This window comes from Triturus cristatus, chromosome 5_2 (genome assembly GCF_964204655.1).
Source record: "Triturus cristatus chromosome 5_2, aTriCri1.1, whole genome shotgun sequence".
NCBI lineage: Eukaryota > Metazoa > Chordata > Amphibia > Caudata > Salamandridae > Triturus > Triturus cristatus.
The window spans coordinates 1,040,992,011-1,041,011,700 of NC_140588.1; the positions used below are offsets into that span (position 1 = coordinate 1,040,992,011).

Sequence of the window (19,690 nt, forward strand, 5' to 3'; positions counted from 1 at the left end):
CATTTGGCGCGGGGTATTTCAGATCACTCCCCACTACTGCTGCATCTGGATGTCTTCCCGAGGGGGGAGGGCAGGGTGGCCCCAATTAATGCCTGGTACCTGCGCGACCCCACTATTCGAGCCGAATTGATCAAATCCTTGCAGCGGTACTTTGAGGAGAATGTGGGGTCGGTCCCTTCTGCCATCTCCCTTTGGGAGGCTTTTAAGGTAGTTCTTAGGGGGGAGGCCCTCTCCTTTATCTCCCATGCCCGGAGGCGCGAGCGGGAGGAGGTAACCCGGGTGGAGGCCGAAATTACTGAACTAGAGGGTGACCTGGGGAGCGGGGTGACGGACGCCATATTGCATGTTCTACACCTCAAGCAGGCGGCCTATAGGGCCCTCGTCACGGAGGCGGCCAGGGGCCTCAGTAGAGAGCAACAGGGGCGACTGTATGATGTGGGTGATAAGGCTGGTAAATTGATAGCGTGGTTGGATAAAAAGGAGAGAGCGAGTCGTGTGGTTCCGTTGATCGAGAGGATGGATGGTGTATGTGTCACCGAGCCGGACGCCATTGTCTCCTGCTTCGCGGATTATTTCCGCGAGGTATATTCCCCGGTTTCTCCCTGCTCGGAGGAGGATTCCCATGCCCTGCTTCGGGACATCGCGCTGCCCTCCCTTTCGGTGGAGGACAGGGATTCGCTGGACGCTCCTCCCACCTCGGACGAAATTGCCCTTGCTATCCGCTCGGTCGCATCTGGCAAGGCCATGGGCCCCAATGGCATTCCTATCGAGCTGTACAAGCTGCGACCGGATGTGCTGGCGCCCCACCTGCGCGCGATGTTCCTGGCGGCCTGCTCGCGGGGTTCCCTTCCGCCGGACCAGCGTCTGGCCACGATCGTGGTGATCCACAAGGAGGGGAGGCCCCGTGAGCGGGTCACATCCTATAGGCCTATCTCGCTCTTGAATGCGGAGCCCAAAATCCTCGCCAAGGTGCTGGCCAACCGGCTGGTCGGCGTGGTGGGCGACTTGGTCCACCAAGACCAGTCCGGCTTCATACCCCATCGTAACACGGCCCTTAATCTGCGACGCTTGCACGGGGTGCTCGCGCGTGTTCCGTTCGTGCGGGAACCGGCCATCTTGGCGTCCTTGGATGCCACCATGGCGTTTGATACGCTTGAGTGGCCATACATTTGGGCGATGCTGGCGAAGTTTGGCTTCGGACCGGGCTTCATCAGCTGGGTCAAATTGTTGTATTCCGGCCCATTGGCGCAGGTGGTGGTGAATGGACGAGTTTCGGCCCCATTCGCACTGGGACGGGGTACGCGACAGGGCTGCCCCCTGTCGCCTCTCCTGTTTGCACTGGCCCTGGAGCCCCTGGCGGAGTGGCTGCGGTGGCACCCTTCCATCCGTGGTCTCCGTTGGACCCCCGAGCATGAGGACCGTGTGTCCCTCTACGCTGATGATATTCTTCTATATCTTGCCTCCCCGCGTAAATCACTGATCATCCTAGTTGATGTTTTGCGCTCATTCGGTCGCAACTCAGGCCTCGTCATCAACTGGGCGAAATCCTGTGTATATGTGCTTGCCGGGGAGGCTCCGGTCCTACCACGGGACTGTCCGATCCAGATCGCCTCCCAGGGGTTTCGGTACCTGGGTATATATATTACTCTGGACCCGGAGGCCCGCTACGAGCGGAATTTGCTGCCCCCCCTCCAGCGCTTGAAGGAGGACGTGGTGCGTTGGCGGCGTCTGCCGCTTTCGCCGCTTGGCCGAGCGGCCTTGTTTAAAATGATGTCGTTGCCGCGCTTTCTGTACGCTCTCCAGAACACTATGGATTTGGTTCCGGCGCGCTACTTCCGAGAGGTGGAGAGTTTGCAGCGTCGCCTGTTCTGGGACGGGAGGCCACGTATCGCCTTGGCTAAATTGACGCTCCCGTGGTACGATGGGGGGGTTGCCCTCCCGGATATTAAACGGTATTACTGGGCCTCCCAGCTAGCTGCGATTAATCATGGCCTTTACGGGCCCGCCCTGAACCCGGCATTTGAAATGGACAAGATGCTCCTGCCCGGTGGCGACTACAATCGGGCGCTTTACTCTGGCGCGCCGGACCCTCGCCTGACGGGACCGACGCATGTCATGGTGCGTGTATGGCACGCGGCTAACGCAGCTATGGGGTGGAAGGACCGTTTGACCCGGGCGTCACCGCTATATGCATCGGCGAGGTTGGGCTCCTTGTGGACCTCGAAGGGCTTCGAGAAATGGGACACGATCGGCATCAGCACAGTGGGAGATCTCTGGACGAGGGGGGGATTCAAAACTTTCGAGATGCTGCAGACGGAGTTTCAGTTGCAAGGCAGTGAGTACTTCCGGTACTTACAAGTCCGCCACGCGCTGGGCTCCGTCTTCCCGGATGTCGCGTCCATTCCGGAGTCTTCCCCCCTGGAGGACAGAGTGCTGGATGGCCATGTCCCAGACAGCACGATCTCCCTCATATACAAAAAACTGATTAACGACCGATCGGGCCTGCTGACTGGCCTCCGCGAGGCCTGGGTTGCCGATGGGCTGGAATTGGACGACGAGGACTGGATGTCCGCGGTGGCTTCTCCGAAGGAGGTGGCCATCCCGGCTCGCCTTCGCTTCGTCCAGCTTAAGATCCTCCACCGGGTCTATGTGACGGGGCCAAGGCTTCTACGTATGGGCTTAGCTGAGGATGGACTGTGTAAGCGTGGCTGTGGTGCTTTCTTGCATATTCTGTGGGAATGCCCAAAGGTGGAGCGATTCTGGCGTGGTGTGCATGAGGTCCTGCGAGTGGTTACGCGTGTCGTGCTGTTGCCTGAAGCGAGGAGATGCTTGCTGAATGTGTGGGAGCCAACTGACTACTCGGTTCCGCAGACGCGGTTGGTGACTCTGGGATACATGATCGCTAAGCGTGACATTGCTCAATTGTGGGGATCCCAGAGGCCTCCGGCGGTGTCGGCCTGGAAAGAACACATGGATTGGTGTATGTTTCGTGAAAAGGTGGTGTATGTTGCGAGGGGTAAGCCTGGGGCGTGGGTGAAAATCTGGGGCCCCTGGAACGCCTATCGCGGGGGTATTTGCGAGCTGCCGCTGCTGCCGGCTGCTTCACCAGCTCCGTCCCCCTAGCCGACCCCCTCCCCCAGCCATGGGCACGTGGTTCCCCAGTCCCTGATCTGTTCTCATTCCCCTCTTCAGAGTTTGGCGATTGGTTGGGGTCCCCCACTTAAGGAGCGCGTGCTGTCACTTGGGATTGTGGGTTTCCTTGCGGGTGTGGTTGTTTTTGTGTTGTTGTGTTTTGACAAAAGGAAACCGTATTGTTGGTTTGGAGTTATGTGGCCTGCACTACTGATATCTCCTGATTTATTCTTTTCGCACCGCCAAGAGATTTTTCTGTATGTATGTCATATGCTACTGCTACTCTAGCGGCCGGCCAGAAGGTTGTAGGCCCATACTTGTAACTATTTGAGATTGTAATAAACGGTTTAAAAAAAAAAAAAAAGAAAGGGCATTGTTAACTGGCACTTGTATACCATGGGAGCTCAGGCCCACTGGCCTGGCTAAGAAAGGGCATTGTTAACTGGCACTTGCATACCATGGGAGCTCAGGCCCACTGGCCTCGCTAAGAAAGGGCAATGTTAACTGGCACTTGCATACCATGGGATCTCAGGTCCACTGGCCACGCTAAGAAAGGGCATTGTTAACTGGCACTTGCATACCATGGGAGCTCAGGCCCACTGGCCTGGCTAAGAAAGGGCATTGTTAACTGGCACTTGCATACCATGGGAGCTCACGCCCACTGGCCTGGCTAAAAAAGGGCATTGTTATCTGGCACTTGCATACCATAGGAGCTCAGGCCCACTGGCCTCGCTAAGAAAGGGCATTGTTAACTGGCACTTGTATATCATGGGAGCTCATGCCCAATGGCCTCGCTAAGAAAGGGCATTGTTTACTGGCAATTGTATAGTTTGGAAGCTGAGGTCCTCTATGCTCACTCAGAAAGGGCATTTGTAACTGGCACTTGTCAGCTTAGAACGTGCTAAGAAAGGGTTTTGTTAACTGGCCCTCTGCTATACGAATCCATGGAGCTATACATCAAGGTATGGATGCACCTTATACAGCGCAGTCATAGCCACAAAGCAACAGAGAACTCTATGTGATGAAGATTTAACAGGGGGCAGTGAGTTCTAATGACTAAAGCTTGAAAACAAGAGAAGTAAAAGTATAAAGCAAGACAGAGAGAGATTTACAATACCTGAAGGCTCAGCTTTCTTCAGACAAGAGCCGGACTTGAGGGGAGCTGTGAATAAAAGACAGGTAACAGTATAAGAATAATGACAATGAATGTTAATTGTTTAGTTAATTAAAACCTTAACAATTTATCACATGAATAAAAGTCATCAGTAATATTTCATTATTTTAAAACTTAAAAGCTTTACAAACTCAGTTAATATTTTAGTGGGATGTGTGACATACAATTAACACTTACTATGTCCCAAGACAACACCATTCTGAAGCTCAATTAAGAGTATCTTTTCTAACCTAGAAATAAGATTACTGGCGTTCGCCACTTAAATATCATGAATAATAAAATGTCTTAACATATCATAAATCATAAGTATAAGAATAACTATCACATCATTAGACAGTGCAATGGCTGCTGTTTCCAGGCAGTGCATACCCAAAGAATAGTTTCCACACTGTTAAGAACGGTATTACTAATATTTGTACATCTAGCCCATAGTTCCAAGTAGCAATATGCTCTAGGTCGCTAGAGCTACAAGTTGGAGACCAGTCAGCAACCAACAGCAATGCACAATACCTAGAGGGCACCTGCTGCTAGATATGATCGACTGACATTGACAAGAGTTCTGTGTCTTGGATGCCTGGGTGGACAGGCTGAGCCTGCCTCAGGTGTCTGTCCGGGCAGGACATATTTACAGATTAGAGCTTGTAGTGACAGGACTAGAGAGCACCTGCCCTAAACAAATCGCTTGCAGGCCATCATGATGCACATACCTCAGTGGTACACAGCAAGGCAGAGCAAAGAGGGAAGAGAAAGGTGCCATTCCATCTTAAACAATGCCACACATCGCTGGCCACCACAAAGTCCCTCTTTTCTCCTGGAGATTCATATCTGGCACTTGACTACACACTGCATGTGTGCCACTCAGGAAAGTTGGTACAACTAAATCATGTTCCTCCCAATGAGCAAACATAATAATTTAATGATGTAATACGTTTTTACCACAGTTGCAAAATTGGTTACCACAGTGATATTACCCAGTGGTTGCGCTGCTGTCCTACTCCAAATATTACTTAAACATCATTTACTATTGAAAGTAATCATAACATTACTTTAGCATCAATTACTATTGAAAGTAATCAGAATATCACGTTACCACCATTCACTTTTTTGAGTAATCAGTATTTTACTTTCACATCATTTACTATAAAAAATAAGCAGATTACCTTAGCATAATTTATGGTTGAAAATATTCACAATATAGCTTTATCCCCACTTTTTATTGAAAGTAATAATATTACTTTAGCATCATTTACTACTGAAACTAATCAGAATATAACTTTAGCATCATTTACTTTCAAAAGTTATCACAAAATAATACTTAATATCATTTACTATTGAAAGTACTCAGAGTATTACTTTACCATAATTTATTTTTGAAAGTAATGAACAAGTTACTTGCCTTCGATAACGCTTTTTCTGGTGGATACAGTATCTGCCCGTGGATTCCTCACCTTGTGATTCCTCACCTTGTAATTCCTCACCTTGTGAATATCCCCTGCGCCAGCATTCCACAGAACTTTTTTTTTTCCCCAGCTCTCTACGCCGACGTGGACGTCATAATGCTTCGGCTCCGCTCGCGACTCCGTATGACGTCACCGGAGCCATAAGAGGGCCACGTCGGCGTGATGACGTCAGTTCCACCCATTTTTTCCATGCCTCCGAGGCGAACAGGTGGACCGACAACATATTCAAAGTATACACAGTATACAACATTTGAACAAATATACATAGTACATATATAAAAAAAGGAAAGCTAAGGAACAAAAGCATTCCTAAAAGTGTACCAGATAAAACAACATGTCAAACAAGGCATCCTTTAAGGTATACAAAGGTGGACAACGGGGAGGAGGGTGGGCCAGTGAGGAATCCACAGGCAGATACTGTATCCCCCAGAAGAAGCGTTACCGAAGGTAAGTAACTTGTTCTTCTGATGGATACATCTGCCAGTGGATTCCTCACCTTGTGAATAGACTCCCACAGCAGTCCCACTCCCGGAGGAGGGTGTCCACCTTCCTATACCAAAAAGTCTTGCAAGACAGAGCGCGCGAAGTGGCCCTCCCTCCTCATCTCAGAGTCTAAGCAATAATGCTTTGCGAAGGTATGGAGGGAGGCCCAAGTCGCGGCTTTACAAATGTCTGCCACAGGAACACCCCTGGCCAAAGCAGAGGTAGAAGAATTAGCTCTAGTTGAATGAGCTCTAATACCCTCAGGAGGAACCTTACCAGCCAGGGCGTAGAAGATCTTGATGGTTAGGATGATCCATCTGGTCAGAGTGCGCTTGTGCACAGCTTTTCCTTTAGAATGTCCAAACAAAAGTCTTTCGTTCTGTCCAAGTAAAAACTCACAGCTCTTTTTGGGTCCAGACGATGAAGTCTTTCCTCCTCCTTGGAGGGATGAGGAGGTGGATAAAAAACAGGGAGAGTAATAGACTGCCCCAGATGAAAGGGAGTAACTACCTTAGGTAGGAAAGCAGCCCTGGTCCTGAGCACCATCCTTTCAACATGCAAGGATAAAAACGGGGTTTTTGAACTAAGAGCTTGAAGCTCACTCACCCTCCTTGCCGAGGTTATGGCTACAAGAAAGACCGTCTTAAAAGACATCAGCCTCAAAGGGCAGCTAAGAAGGGGCTCAAAAGGGGACCCCCATCAAGACAGTTAAGACAAGATTAAGGTCCCACTGTGGCATTACAAAAGGAGTAGGTGGGAACCTATTAGTAAGGCCTTTGATAAATCTTAAAACAATAGGAGCTTTAAATAAAGACGGCTGATCTGGAAGACACAGAAAAGCCGATAAGGCCGATAGATAGCCCTTAACCGTGGCCACAGCACAGCCCTGCTGAGCCAAGGAAAGAGAAAACTGAAGCACATTGGAAAGATGGGCCTTTAAAGGGTCAATGGATCTCTCCCCACGCCATTTTACAAGCCTGGCCGATAAAATAACATCCACCACATCAGGCGGGAGAGAGAAGGAATTCAGGTTGCCCCGTTCAATCTCCAGGCATGAAGGTGTAAGCTCTGGAGGTGGGGGTGTAGAACCTGCCCCTCCGACTGCGAGAGGAGGTCTGCCCTCAGAGGGAGACAGAGCAGAGGGCACGAGGAGAGGTGGAGAAGATCTGTGTACCACACCCTTCTTGGCCAATCCGGGGCGACCAAAATAACTTGGGCCCGGTCTTGGCGAATCTTCCTCAGAACCCGAGGAATCAAAGGTATGGGAGGAAACGCGTAAAGGAGTTGTGAGCCCCAACTCAATTGAAACGCGACCCCCAACACCCCCTGCATCGGAAACTGGAGACTGCAGAATGACGGGCAATGAGGGTTCTCGTGAGTGGCAAACAGGTCCACCCGAGGAGTTCCCCACGCCCGAAAGACGTGACGAACCACCTCCGGATGAAGCCTCCACTCGTGATCGGCGGAGAACAGCCGACTGAGACTGTCTGCACGTACGTTCAGAACTCCGGCCAGATGATTTGCCATCAGACAAATCTGATGATCCTGAACCCAGGACCAGAGACGCAGAGCCTCTCTGCAGAGACAATGGGACCCCACTCCTCCCTGCTTGTTGACATACCACATCGCGGTAGTGTTGTCCGTCAGGACTTGAACCGACTGACTGCGAAGGGAAGGGAGGAAGGCCTTGAGCACCAAATGAATCGCCCGCAATTCCAGAAGGTTAATGTGAAGCAACCTTTCCTCTGGAGACCAAAGACCTTTGATTTCCAGATCCCCCAGATGTGCACCCCACCCTAAAGTGGATGCATCCGTTATCACTGTGGCCACCGATGGAGGTAAATGAAAGGGCTTTCCATGAGACAGATTGCCCTCCGCGCTCCACCCAGATAGATCCGCTGCAGCTTCTCTGGAGATCCTGATCGACTCCCCGAGATCTTTGTGCTGATACCACTGCCTGCGGAGGCACCATTGGAGCGCCCTCATGTGCCAGCGTGCATGGTGGACCAACAGAATGCAAGAGGCGAACAGACTGAGCAGAAGAAGGACCTTCAGAACTGGAACAACCGCTCCATTTTGGAATAAAGGGATCATCTCCTGAATGTCGAGAATTCTTTGAGGAGGAGGAAACGCTCGACACACAGTAGTGTCCAGTATCGCCCCTATGAACAGGTTGCGTTGAGAGGGCACCAGGTGAGATTTGGGCACATTGACTGAAAAACCCAAGTCGAATAACAGCTGAGATGTTACCTGCAGATGATTCTGCACCATCTCCGGGGACTTCGCTTTCAGAAGCCAGTCGTCCAGGTATGGAAAAACTGGAATCCCCGACCTTCTGAGATGAGCAGCCACCACTGCCATCACCTTCGTGAAGACTCGAGGTGCGGTAGTAAGACCAAACGGGAGGACCGCAAACTGGTAGTGTTGCGACCCAACCGTAAAACGGAGATACTTCCTGTGCGACTTCAGGATTGGGATGTGGAAATACGCATCCTGCAAGTCGATCGACACCATCCAGTCTCCTTGCTGCAACGCTTGAAGAACCTGCGCAAGGGTCAGCATCTTGAATTTCTCCTGTTTCAGGTAAAAAATCAAGACTCTGAGGTCCAGGATTGGACGCAATCTGCCGTCCTTCTTGGGAATCAGGAAATACCGGGAGTAGCATCCCTGACCCCTTTCCTGCTCCGGAACCACCTCTATTGCACCTTTTTGCAACAAAGTTAGAACCTCCTTCTGCAGAAAAAGCAGATGGTCTTCCGAGCAAAAACCCTGGCAAGGAGGGTAAGGGGGAGGAAACTCCTGAAAGGGAAGGGCGTACCCAGTCTCCACGAGGTTTAAAACCCAAAGGTCGGTCGTAACAGATTTCCAACCTCGCAGAAAGTGGGACACCCGACCCCCCACAGGTCTCACATGATCTAGGATGGGGGATCTAGGGCTGCTTCCCTGAAGCTTCATTGGGTGCAGAAGAGGCAGAAGATGAAGATGGGATGCGGCCAGAACCTCTTCGTCCCCTTTGCCTTCCTCTATACGATCTATAGAGCGGATTCTGCTGCTGAGGTTGCCGGAAGGAACGAAAAGAGGAGCTCCCAAAGCCTCTAAATTTCCTAAGACCAAATCCCTTAGCAGGAGTCTGTAGCCCCAAAGATTTCGCCGTAACCCTGCTATCTTTAAATCTTTGCAAGGCAGAATCAGCCTTCTCGCCAAAACGTTTTTCTCCATCAAAAGGCAAGTCTACCAAAGTGGCTTGAACATCAGTAGAGAAGCCAGAAGAACGAAGCCACGCTTGCCTCCTAGTGGCTATCGAAGACCCCATTATCCTTGCCACAGAATCAGCCGTGTCCAGTCCCGACTGAATTACCTGCTTTGCAGCAGCCTGAGTGTCAGTGACCACCTCCATAAAAGAAGCTTTCTCTCCTTCTGGCAGCTTAGGGGCTAATAATTTCATTGCGTCCATCAGTGCATGAACATAGCACCCTAGTAAACAAGCGGCATTAGTCGATTTAAACGCCATGCTCCCTGAAGTAAAGACCTTTCTGGCAGCTTGAATCCCTATCCGCAGGAGTCTGAGGGAAGGCGCCTGAAGAATGCTTCGAACATGAAGCTTGCACCACAAGGCTTTCTGGAGAAGGGTGGGAAGAAAGAAAGCTTGGATCTCCCGGAGCTACCCTATACCTCCTTGCCACCTGTCTGGAGACTGCAGGAGAAGAGAGTGGCTTACGACAAACATCCATTACAGGCTCTAAGATAACCTCATTAAAAGGCAACAAGGGTTCAACATTCGAAGTCGGTGAATGCAGGACTTCGGTCAGGAGGTTTGGCTTATATTCAGCAGAGGGTAACTGCAAGTCCAGCAACTCTGCGGCCTTCTTGATAACTGAATGATAGGGGGCCAATTCTGGTGGTGGCGAAGACCTGGTCGAAGAATGCTCCCACTCCGGAGTGGTAGCAAGGCCACTAGCATCCTGAATGCCTTCAAAGTCATCAGAAGATGCGTCCACCTCACCTTCTTCCACTTCCTCCCTATAACGCTCCTCTTCCAAGACTCTCTGGGCCTCTCTCCTTGAACGGATCCGAGGAACCGGCATCGGCGGCGCCGTATGCGGAGTCGGTGGAACCGAACGTGGAGTCGGTGGCGCCGGAGTCGGCGGCGTCGGGCGCGGAGCCAAAGGAGTCGGCAACGGCGTCAAGGAAGGCTCCGAAGAAGGCCGCTCCAGCCGAAGTCGAGATGGATCACCAGACTGTGCCGGAAACTGCCACGAAGGAGCCATCGGCAAAAAGGGCATAAACGGGGCCTGAGTATAATGCTGCGGGACTCCCAAGGTGTATGCCATAGGACCCACGGGACCAGATGGTGCGCCGGATGGGAAGGCAGCCTGATCCCATACATCGCATTAAGGAAATGCGTTGAATCCGCACCCAGCGCCGGGAACTGCGGATAAGGGATTGATTCCGAATCCGGTCGAGGAGTACCCGGAACCGGAGACGAAGTGTCCTCACCAGGCGCCGCAGGATCAACTGGTCCTGGAGAAAGCTCTTTCTCTTGTTCCTGCTCAGCGTCAGAAGCAGAAGACTCCACTGGCGCCGGTGACTGCGCCGGAGACTGCGCCTGGAACCGCGCCGGAGACCGCGCCGGAGTCCGCTTCGGTGAAGGCGACCTCTATGGAGACCTCCTAGGAGATGGAGAAGGAGATACAACATCCTTACTTCGACGTCGAGGCAACGGCGATCTCGAAGTCTTACTCCTCGAAGACCGGCACCGAGAGCTATGCTTCCTCTTCTTGTGTTTCTTCGACTTCGAAGAGTGAGAAGTCGACGACTCCGGCCTCGATTTCTGCTTCTTCCTACATCTTCTTTGCTTTGGTCATGAAGAGTTGGCCTCTCTCTCCTTCAGGGCCTTGGGGTTCATTCTTCTGCAGCTGGAACAGTCCTCCACGTCGTGGTCAGAAGAAAGACACCGCAAACAATCCTCATGGGGGTCAGTCATTGACATGTGGCCCCCACATTCCCTACAAGGTTTGAAACCAGACTTCCTCGTCGAAGACAAGGTGAATCCAGAAACAATAACCACTACAAGACTACAAAGTAGCAGGAGAGTGCTGGAAAACCATTACGTGTCGACGGCGTGGAAAAAAGGGAACTGACGTCATCACGCCGACGTGGCTCTCTTATGGCTCCGGTGACGTCATACGGAGTCGCGAGCGGAGCCGAAGCATTATTACGTCCACGTCGGCGTAGAGAGCTGGGGAAAAAAAAATAGTTCCGTGGAATGCTGGCGCAGGGGATATTCACAAGGTGAGGAATCACAAGGTGAGGAATCCACTGGCAGGTGTATCCATCAGAACAGAATATTACACTAGCACCATTTACTAGTGAACGTATTAAATAATATTACTTTACCACCATTTACAACTGAAAGTGATCAGAATATTTCTGTACCATAATTTACTTTTGAAAGTACTCAGAATATTACACTAGCACCATTTACTAGTGAACGTATTAAGGAATATGCTACTTACCAGTATGCATCTGTTCTTGGCATGTAGAGCTGCAGAGTCACACACTGAGGATAAGATCGCCATCTGGTGTTGGGCTCGGATGATTGCAGGTTGTTGTTGTCTTCGGAAGAAGCCTTTGGTCACGAGGTTGGTGACTCCTCCCCTGGACAACAGTGCGCATGGGCATCCACTCCATCGTCAGATTGTTTTTCGCCATGATGGGAAAAGATGGAGTGTATAGAAATGAAAGAAAGGATGTCCATGTGTAATGTCTAAGTAAGACGGATGCTGGAACAGATACAGGTCCCGGGGAGGCGGGCGGGCGTGTGTGACTCTGCAGCTCTACATGCCAAGAACAGATGCATACTGGTAAGTAGCATATTCCGTTCGAGGCATATGAGCTGCAGATCACACACTGAGGATAGATTATACAGCAGTGCTTCCCCTTAGCGGTGGTCGCCTGTATCCGTTGCAGCAGCTTGAAATAAAGTTTTTAGGACAGCCTGGCCCACGGAGGCCTGTTGTTTGGCCTGCACATCAACACAATAGTGTTTAGTGAAGGTATGCGTGGTAGACCACGTGGCTGCCTTGCAAATGTCTTCTAAGGGAATGTTACCTAAGAAGGCCATAGAAGCCCCTATTTTACGGGTGGAGTGCGCCCTTGGGGGAACTGTAAGTGTACGTTTAGCCTTGAGGTAGCATATTTGGATGCATTTAACTATCCACCGGGCTATACCTGATTTGGAGATTGGGTTGCCTTTATTTGGTGGTGCGAAAGCAACAAAGAGTTGTTTTGTCTTTCGAAAGGGTTTTGTCCTGTCGATGTAATAAAGCAAGGCTCTTTTGACATCTAAGGTATGTAGGGCCCTTTCAGCTACGGAGTCTGGGTTTGGGAAAAAGACCGGTAGCTCTACTGATTGGTTAAGGTGGAAAGGGGAAATCACTTTGGAAGAAATTTAGGGTTTGTCCTAAGAACCACTTTGTTACGGTGTAGTTGTAAGAAAGGTTCCTCTAGTGTAAGGGCTTGTATTTCACTTACTCTGCGTAGGGAAGTGATTGCGATAAGGAAAGCTACCTTCCATGTTAGGAATTGTAATTCACATTTGTGCATAGGTTCAAATGGGGGACCCATGAGTCTTGTTAGAACCACATTGAGATTCCACACTGGTGCAGGTGGCAATCTTGGGGGAAGGATTCTTTTGAGACCTTCCATAAACGCTTTGATGGCAGGTACCTTAAAAAGGGACAGGTGTTGCCTATTTTGCAAGTAGGCTGCCAAGGCTGCTAGGTGTAAACGTATAGAGGAATACGCTAGATTGCATCTTTGCAAGTGTAGTAGATAGCAAATGATGTTTTGGATGGAAGCGTCCAATGGATGTATGTCATTATTAGCGCAGTAGATGGCAAATCGTTTCCATTTAGCGGCATAACACGCTCTAGTAGTAGGGCGTCTGGCTTCCTTTATGATATTCATACAGTCTGGAGGGAGATTGAGGTAACCGAACTCTAAGACCTCAGGAGCCAGATCGCTAGGTTCAGTGTTTGAGGATCTGGGTGTCTGATTTCTCCATGGTTCTGGGTTAATAGATCCGGGGAGAGGCGTAGCCTTTGATGTGGAACTAAGGATAGTTCTAGAAGCGTGGTGAACCACGGTTGACGTGCCCAAGTGGGAGCCACTAGTATTAGTGTTAGTGACTGTTGTTTCAGTTTGCGTACCACAAATGGAACTAGTGGGAGAGGCGGAAAGGCGTACGCAAATCTGCCTGACCAGTTCATCCATAGGGCATTGCCCTTGGACTGTGGGTGTGGAAACCTGGCGGCGAAGGTTGGGCATTTTGTGTTTTCGGGAGTGGCGAACAGGTCTATGTCTGGTTGTCCCCACTTTTGGAAGAAGGGGAGTAGAACCTTGGGGTGTAGTTCCCATTCGTGGATCTGCTGTGTGTGGCGACTTAGGAGGTCGGCCACTTGATTGTGGATCCCTGGGAGATGTTCTGCTAACAGATAGATGTTTTGGGGAATTGCCCATCTCCAGATTTGCTGTGCCAGTTGGGACAGTTGGGGAGAGTGTGTCCCTCCCTGTTTCTGTATGTAATACATTGTCGTCATGTTGTCTGTGCGTATGAGGACAGTTTTGTTCTTTAGGTGAACTTGAAAGGATTTTAGTGCTAGGAACACTGCTAAGAGTTCCAGGTGGTTGATGTGGAGCAGTTTTTGTTGACTGGTCCATCTGCCCTGAGTGGTATGGTGAAGGAGGTGGGCTCCCCACCCCGTGAGAGATGCGTCGGTAGTAAGCACAACTTGTGGAAGAGGCTCTAAGAACGGTCGCCCTTTGGACAGGTTGATGGTGTTCCACCATTTCAGTGAGCGAAGTGAGCGACTGTCCACCAACACCAGATCGGTAAGTTGTCCGTGAGCTTGGTTCCACTGTTGTGCTAAACATTCCTGTAAGGGACGCATTTGAAGTCGTGCGTGTGGGACTATGGAGATGCATGACGCCATCATGCCTAGGAGCTGCATGAACACTCTTGCTGGAAGAGATGGATGAGTTTGAAACTGAGAGATGAGATTTTGTATACTGGCTATCCTGGCAGTGCTGGGATAAGCAATGGCCTTGGATGTATCTATGGTTGCTCCTAGATACTGATGTAAGTGGGAGGGTTGTAGGTGGGATTTGGGGTAGTTGATAGTGAATCCCAAATCGTGGAGAGTTTGAATCGTGCGATGAGTGTGGAGAACGCATTTTTGGTATGTATTGGCTTTTATGAGCCAATCGTCCAGATAGGGGAAGACATGGATCTGTTGTCTTCTGAGGTGCGCTGCCACGACTGCTAAGCACTTGGTGAACACTCTGGGTGCTGTTGTTACTCCGAATGGGAGAACTGTAAATTGATAGTGTTGCCCATCTACCACAAATCGTAGATATTTTCTGTGAGCGGGATGCATAGGGATGTGAAAGTATGCGTCCTTGAGGTCTAATGTGGCAAGGAAGTCTCCCTGTTGTAGGAGTGGGAGGACTTGTTGGAGAGTGGTCATATGAAAATGATCCGAATGTATATACTGGTTTAGTAGTCTGAGGTCCAGTATGGGCCTTAGTGTTTTGTCCTTCTTGGGAATGAGGAAGTATAGAGAATATACCCCTTTTCCCTGATGTTGAAGGGGGACTGGTTCTATCGCATGTTTTTGTAACAGGGATTGAACTTCTTGTTTGAGGAGAGAGAGATGATGTGAGGACATTGGGCGTTGTTTGGGTGGTATGTTTGGGGGGGATTGTATGAGTTCGAGGCAGTAGCCAGACTGGATAATTTGTCTTACCCATCTGTCTGTGGTGATGGAAGTCCAGACAGGTAGGAATTGTTGGAGTCGCCCCCCGACCGGAGTGGAATGGTCCGGGGGGAGTGGTGGCAAGTCACTGTTTGGTGGCTGGGGAGGTGCGGGTGTTGTTGTTATTGCCCCGCCCTCGGCCTTTGTTATTGTTTCCCCTATAACCTCCCCGGAAATAACCTCTGTTAGGGGATGTTTGTCCAGAATTTTTAAAGGTGGACGTGGTCTCAGTTGATGTGTTTTTGGAGCCTCCTCTATAAAAGGAGCGACGAAAGGAACCCCGGTTTTGAGGAGACTGCAGTGCTCCCATAGACTTGGCAGTTTCATTATCCTTCTTCATTTTTTCTAATGCAGTATCCACTGCAGGGCCAAATAACTGCTCTTGGTTGAAAGGTTGAGCCAGAATTGCGGTTTGAACCTCCGGTTTAAAACCGGAAATACGGAGCCAGGCATGTCGTCTGAGTAAGACGCTAGTATTGACCGCCCTAGAAGCAGTGTCTGCCGCATCTAAGGCGCATTTAATGGAGGCATTAGATATTAATTTGCCTTCTTGAATGAGGTCAGTGGCCTGGGACTTAAAGGGTTCAGGCAGATGTTGCATAAGGTCCTCAAGTTGGTCATAATGTGCCCTGTCATACCGAGCTAACAGGGCCTGGGTATTGGCAATACGCCAGTGGTTCGCCGCCTGCGCGGCGACTCGTTTGCCTGAGGCCTCTAAAAGCTTAGACTCCTTGTCTGGGGGGGGCGTTTCTCCAGTTGTCTGTGAGTTAACGCGCTTCCTGGCATTTGATACGACCAAGGAGTCTAAAGGGAGCTGGGCTTTAATGTATGCAGGGTCCTGCGGGGCTGGTCGGTACTTTTTTTCGATGCGGGGGTTGAGAACCCTCGCTCGAACAGGGTCTTTAAAGACGTCAGTGGCATGCTTTATAACCCCTTTAATCATGGGAAGTATATGAACAGTTTTTTGTGACTGCTCAAAGGTATCGAGGAGAAAATCCTCCTCAAGGGGGTCCGTGTGCATAGTGACACCATGGAACGTTGCTGCCCTATTTATTAGTTGGCCAAACCCTAGGTGGTCATCAGGAGGGGAGGGCTTGGAGGGGTAGGTAGTGGGGTCAGGCATGTCAGGCATTGGATAAGACCAGTCATCTACCGGTGCTGTGTCTGGAAAGGTAAACGGGTCGGTTGGATCAACAGGATCATTAAATAAATCAGGGTCCGCCCCTCCCCCTAGGTCATCATTATCATCCTGTGGAGGAGGTGAATGATAGGGGGGTGGTAAAGGTAAAGGTAAAGGAGAAACAGGAGGAGGAGGGGGGGACGGGTTAGAAGGTAAAACAGGAGAAGAAGGACGAAGTGGTGAAGTGGCACAGTCCTTTTTCCGTATGGGAGCTGGGGGAGGTGTAGTGTCCAGCTTCCGTTTTTTATATGGGATGGCAGTCATATGTCCAGTGTTAGGATTGATGTAGATCCGCTTTTGAGTAGGATCTGGTCGAAAAAGTTCATCTGGCTCCGAAGGTGGTGGCGGCGACGCCCGCTTCGGGTCTTTATGAGCTGTTTTTGGTGTGGACGTAGTTTTCGGTGCCGATGATGTTTTCGGTGCCGAAGGATGTTTCAGTTCCGATGGATTTTTCGGAGCCGATGGAGTTTTCGGTGCCGATGTATGTTTCGGTGCCGATGTATGTTTCGGTGCCGAGGGACTTTTAGGCATCGATGTCGAAGAACGTTTCGGCGCCGGTGGAGACTTCGGTGCCGAGGAACGTTTCAGTGCCGAAGGAGATTTCGGTCTCGAAGCCTGTTTCGGTGCCAACAGTGGTTTTTTTGGTGCCGAGGGTGTTAAAGGCACAATTACATGAGGTTTGCTCGAGCCCGAGCCACCTACAGGCTTAGATGTCTTCGGAGCCGGGCCCGAGGGCGGGGCTTCTGAAGAGGATTTCCGGTCGCGACTGGGCCCAGCTGGCGGAGTCTTGACCACTGTCTTTTTGGATGGGGCAGGGGCAGGGGGGGTGGTACTCACACGCTGCCCTGGAGTGATGAGGTCATCGGAATCGTCGGCCTCGGACACGATCTCGAGATCTTCGGTGTCGTCTTCGGGAACATCTTGAGCAAAGATGTCCTCCGGTTCTGGAGCTGGTTTGGCCATAATATGGCGTCGAGCTCTTCGGTCCCGGAGGGTCTTCTTCGAACGGAAAGCGGCACAAGCTGGACAGGTGGACTCGTTGTGTTCCGGCGACAGGCAGAGGTTACAAACCTCGTGGTGGTCACTGTGGGGGAACTTCGCTCCACACTGGGGGCATTTTTTGAAGGGTGTCCTGTCCATCAGCCGCTTCCGGAACCGGTCCGAGTTGATTTCGAAGTCGATGGAATGAAGATTAAGGAGTTAAATTGATTGCTAGAAGTTTTCTGCTGGAGCGGAAAAAAGTTCATCCGAACCCAATGGCGGAAAAAAACAATCTGACGATGGAGTGGATGCCCATGCGCACTGTTGTCCAGGGGAGGAGTCACCAACCTCGTGACCAAAGGCTTCTTCCGAAGACAACAACAACCTGCAATCATCCGAGCCCAACACCAGATGGCGATCTTATCCTCAGTGTGTGATCTGCAGCTCATATGCCTCGAACATAATATTACTTTACCACCATTTACAACTGAAAGTGATCAGAATATTTCTGTACCATAATTTACTTTTGAAAGTACTCTGAATTTTACACTAGCACCATTTACTAGTGAACATATTAAATAATATTACTTTACCACCATTTACTACTGAAAGTAATCAGAATATTACTTTACCATCATTTACTTTTGAAAGTACTCAGAATATTTCTGTACCATAATTTACTTTTGAAAGTAATCAGAATATTACACTAGCACCATTTACTAGTGAACGTATTAAATAATATTACTTTACCACCATTTACAACTGAAATTGATCAGAATATTTCTGTACCATAATTTACTTTTGAAAGTACTCAGAATATTGCACTAGCACCGTTCTCTAGTGAACGTAATAAGAATATTACTTTACCACCATTTACTACTGAAAGTACTCAGAATATTTCTGTACCATAATTTACTTTTGAAAGTAATCATAATATTACACTAGCACCATTTACTAGTGAACGTATTAAATAATATTACTTTACCACCATTTACAACTGAAAGTGATCAGAATATTTCTGTACCATAATTTACTTTTGAAAGTACTCTGAATTTTACACTAGCACCATTTACTAGTGAACATATTAAATAATATTACTTTACCACCATTTACTACTGAATGTAATCAGAATATTACTTTACCATCATTTACTTTTGAAAGTAATCAGAATTTAAAAGTTATAACATTTTCAGAAACCTCTTAAACTCCATCCAAATTGAATCTTACATTTGAAAATAAGCATGAAACATCTGCAATAGGGACTATAAAATTAAACACGTTAAAAAGATGGGACTACATTTTATGAGCATTTCTTTTCCTAATTTTTTGTTCAGTTCAGTGTTGAGGGCTAGCAGTATTAATCATTTATTTTACTATTGTTATTGACAGTTTTGTAAAGTGCTTTTACCACCTAGTGATGGCCTCAGAGTGCTTGCTAGACAGCAGGAATTTAGGGCCAGTTGCACAAAGCTTTCGAAAAGCAGAGAAAAGGCTTCACTAGATTGACACTAGTAGACGTTTAAGCTTCTACATTGACCGTACAAGAGAACATCATTAAGATGGTCAGCTCTTTTTTCTTGGTTCACCTGGATCAAGAAAGGCAAGGTGGTGCAAAATAGTTCTCTGTCCAATAGGATATTCCTCTGCATTAAAATCTGCTTTGTGCTGGCTGACAAGGAACCCTTAGAAGGCCTGCAGGCTCTTCCCACCAGTGCCAAGGCCCCCACAATGGCACTGACAAGGTGGTGCCTGTTCTGGATATCTGTCAGGCTGCAATGTAGGTGTTGGTGCCCACGTTCACAAAACACTAATGCCTTGACAGCCAGGTCCAATGAGAGGGACATTTTGCTCACTCAACCCTGCAACACTTCTTAATCTGAGTTCACTCTTCAGACGCTCTAGGAAAACTTTGGGAGGAGGCACTATGGTATCTACTCTAAAGATAAGGCATCTGCAGTTGGAAGTATCCATCAGAAGAACAAATGACATCCATAACACCCTTTCTGGTGGATTCTCACATATTCCTCACCTCACTGCCCTTCTACCTTCCCATTCAGAGAAATGGACTCCTGTACATTATAATAAGGTCCAGAGAGTTAGATTTTGGAAAAATGTGACTTGCAATTTGTTCAATGTGCTCCGTGTCTAAGGATGTGGAAGGAGAAACATTAAGAAACTGATATCACAGCGGTGAGGTGGCGCTTAAATGCTTCTCTGCTCCATCACTTCTAAAGATGTGTGAAGTTAATTCGTAGCCATATGGTGCCAACTAGTGGTGCACTTGGAGCATTGCTAAAACAAATCTCCGGATCCAGTCTGCCATCTGAATATTCTAAAGGTGAAGACTCTCTGTTTAGAGTATCCATAAGAAATAGTGTTACCAAAGTAAGTAACTTGTTCGTTGGTTACCTTTGTAAAAGCAAATCAAAGTTAAACCCATCTTTCAGAAAGGTCAGTTGCATAT

At 49.2% G+C, this 19,690-nt stretch overlaps 1 protein-coding gene across 3 annotated transcripts in view; it reads right to left on the minus strand.

Moving 5' to 3' along the window:
- OPHN1 (oligophrenin 1) overlaps positions 1-19,690 on the minus strand; it is a 656,285-nt gene that overhangs the window by 6,261 nt on the left and 630,334 nt on the right. For all 3 annotated transcript variants that reach the window (XM_085608318.1, XM_085608317.1, XM_085608319.1), the window contains one exon: positions 4,250-4,294. In XM_085608318.1, the coding sequence (XP_085464444.1) occupies positions 4,258-4,294 (37 nt within the window). In that variant the 3' untranslated portion in view covers positions 4,250-4,257. The remainder of the gene's footprint in view (positions 1-4,249; positions 4,295-19,690) is intronic.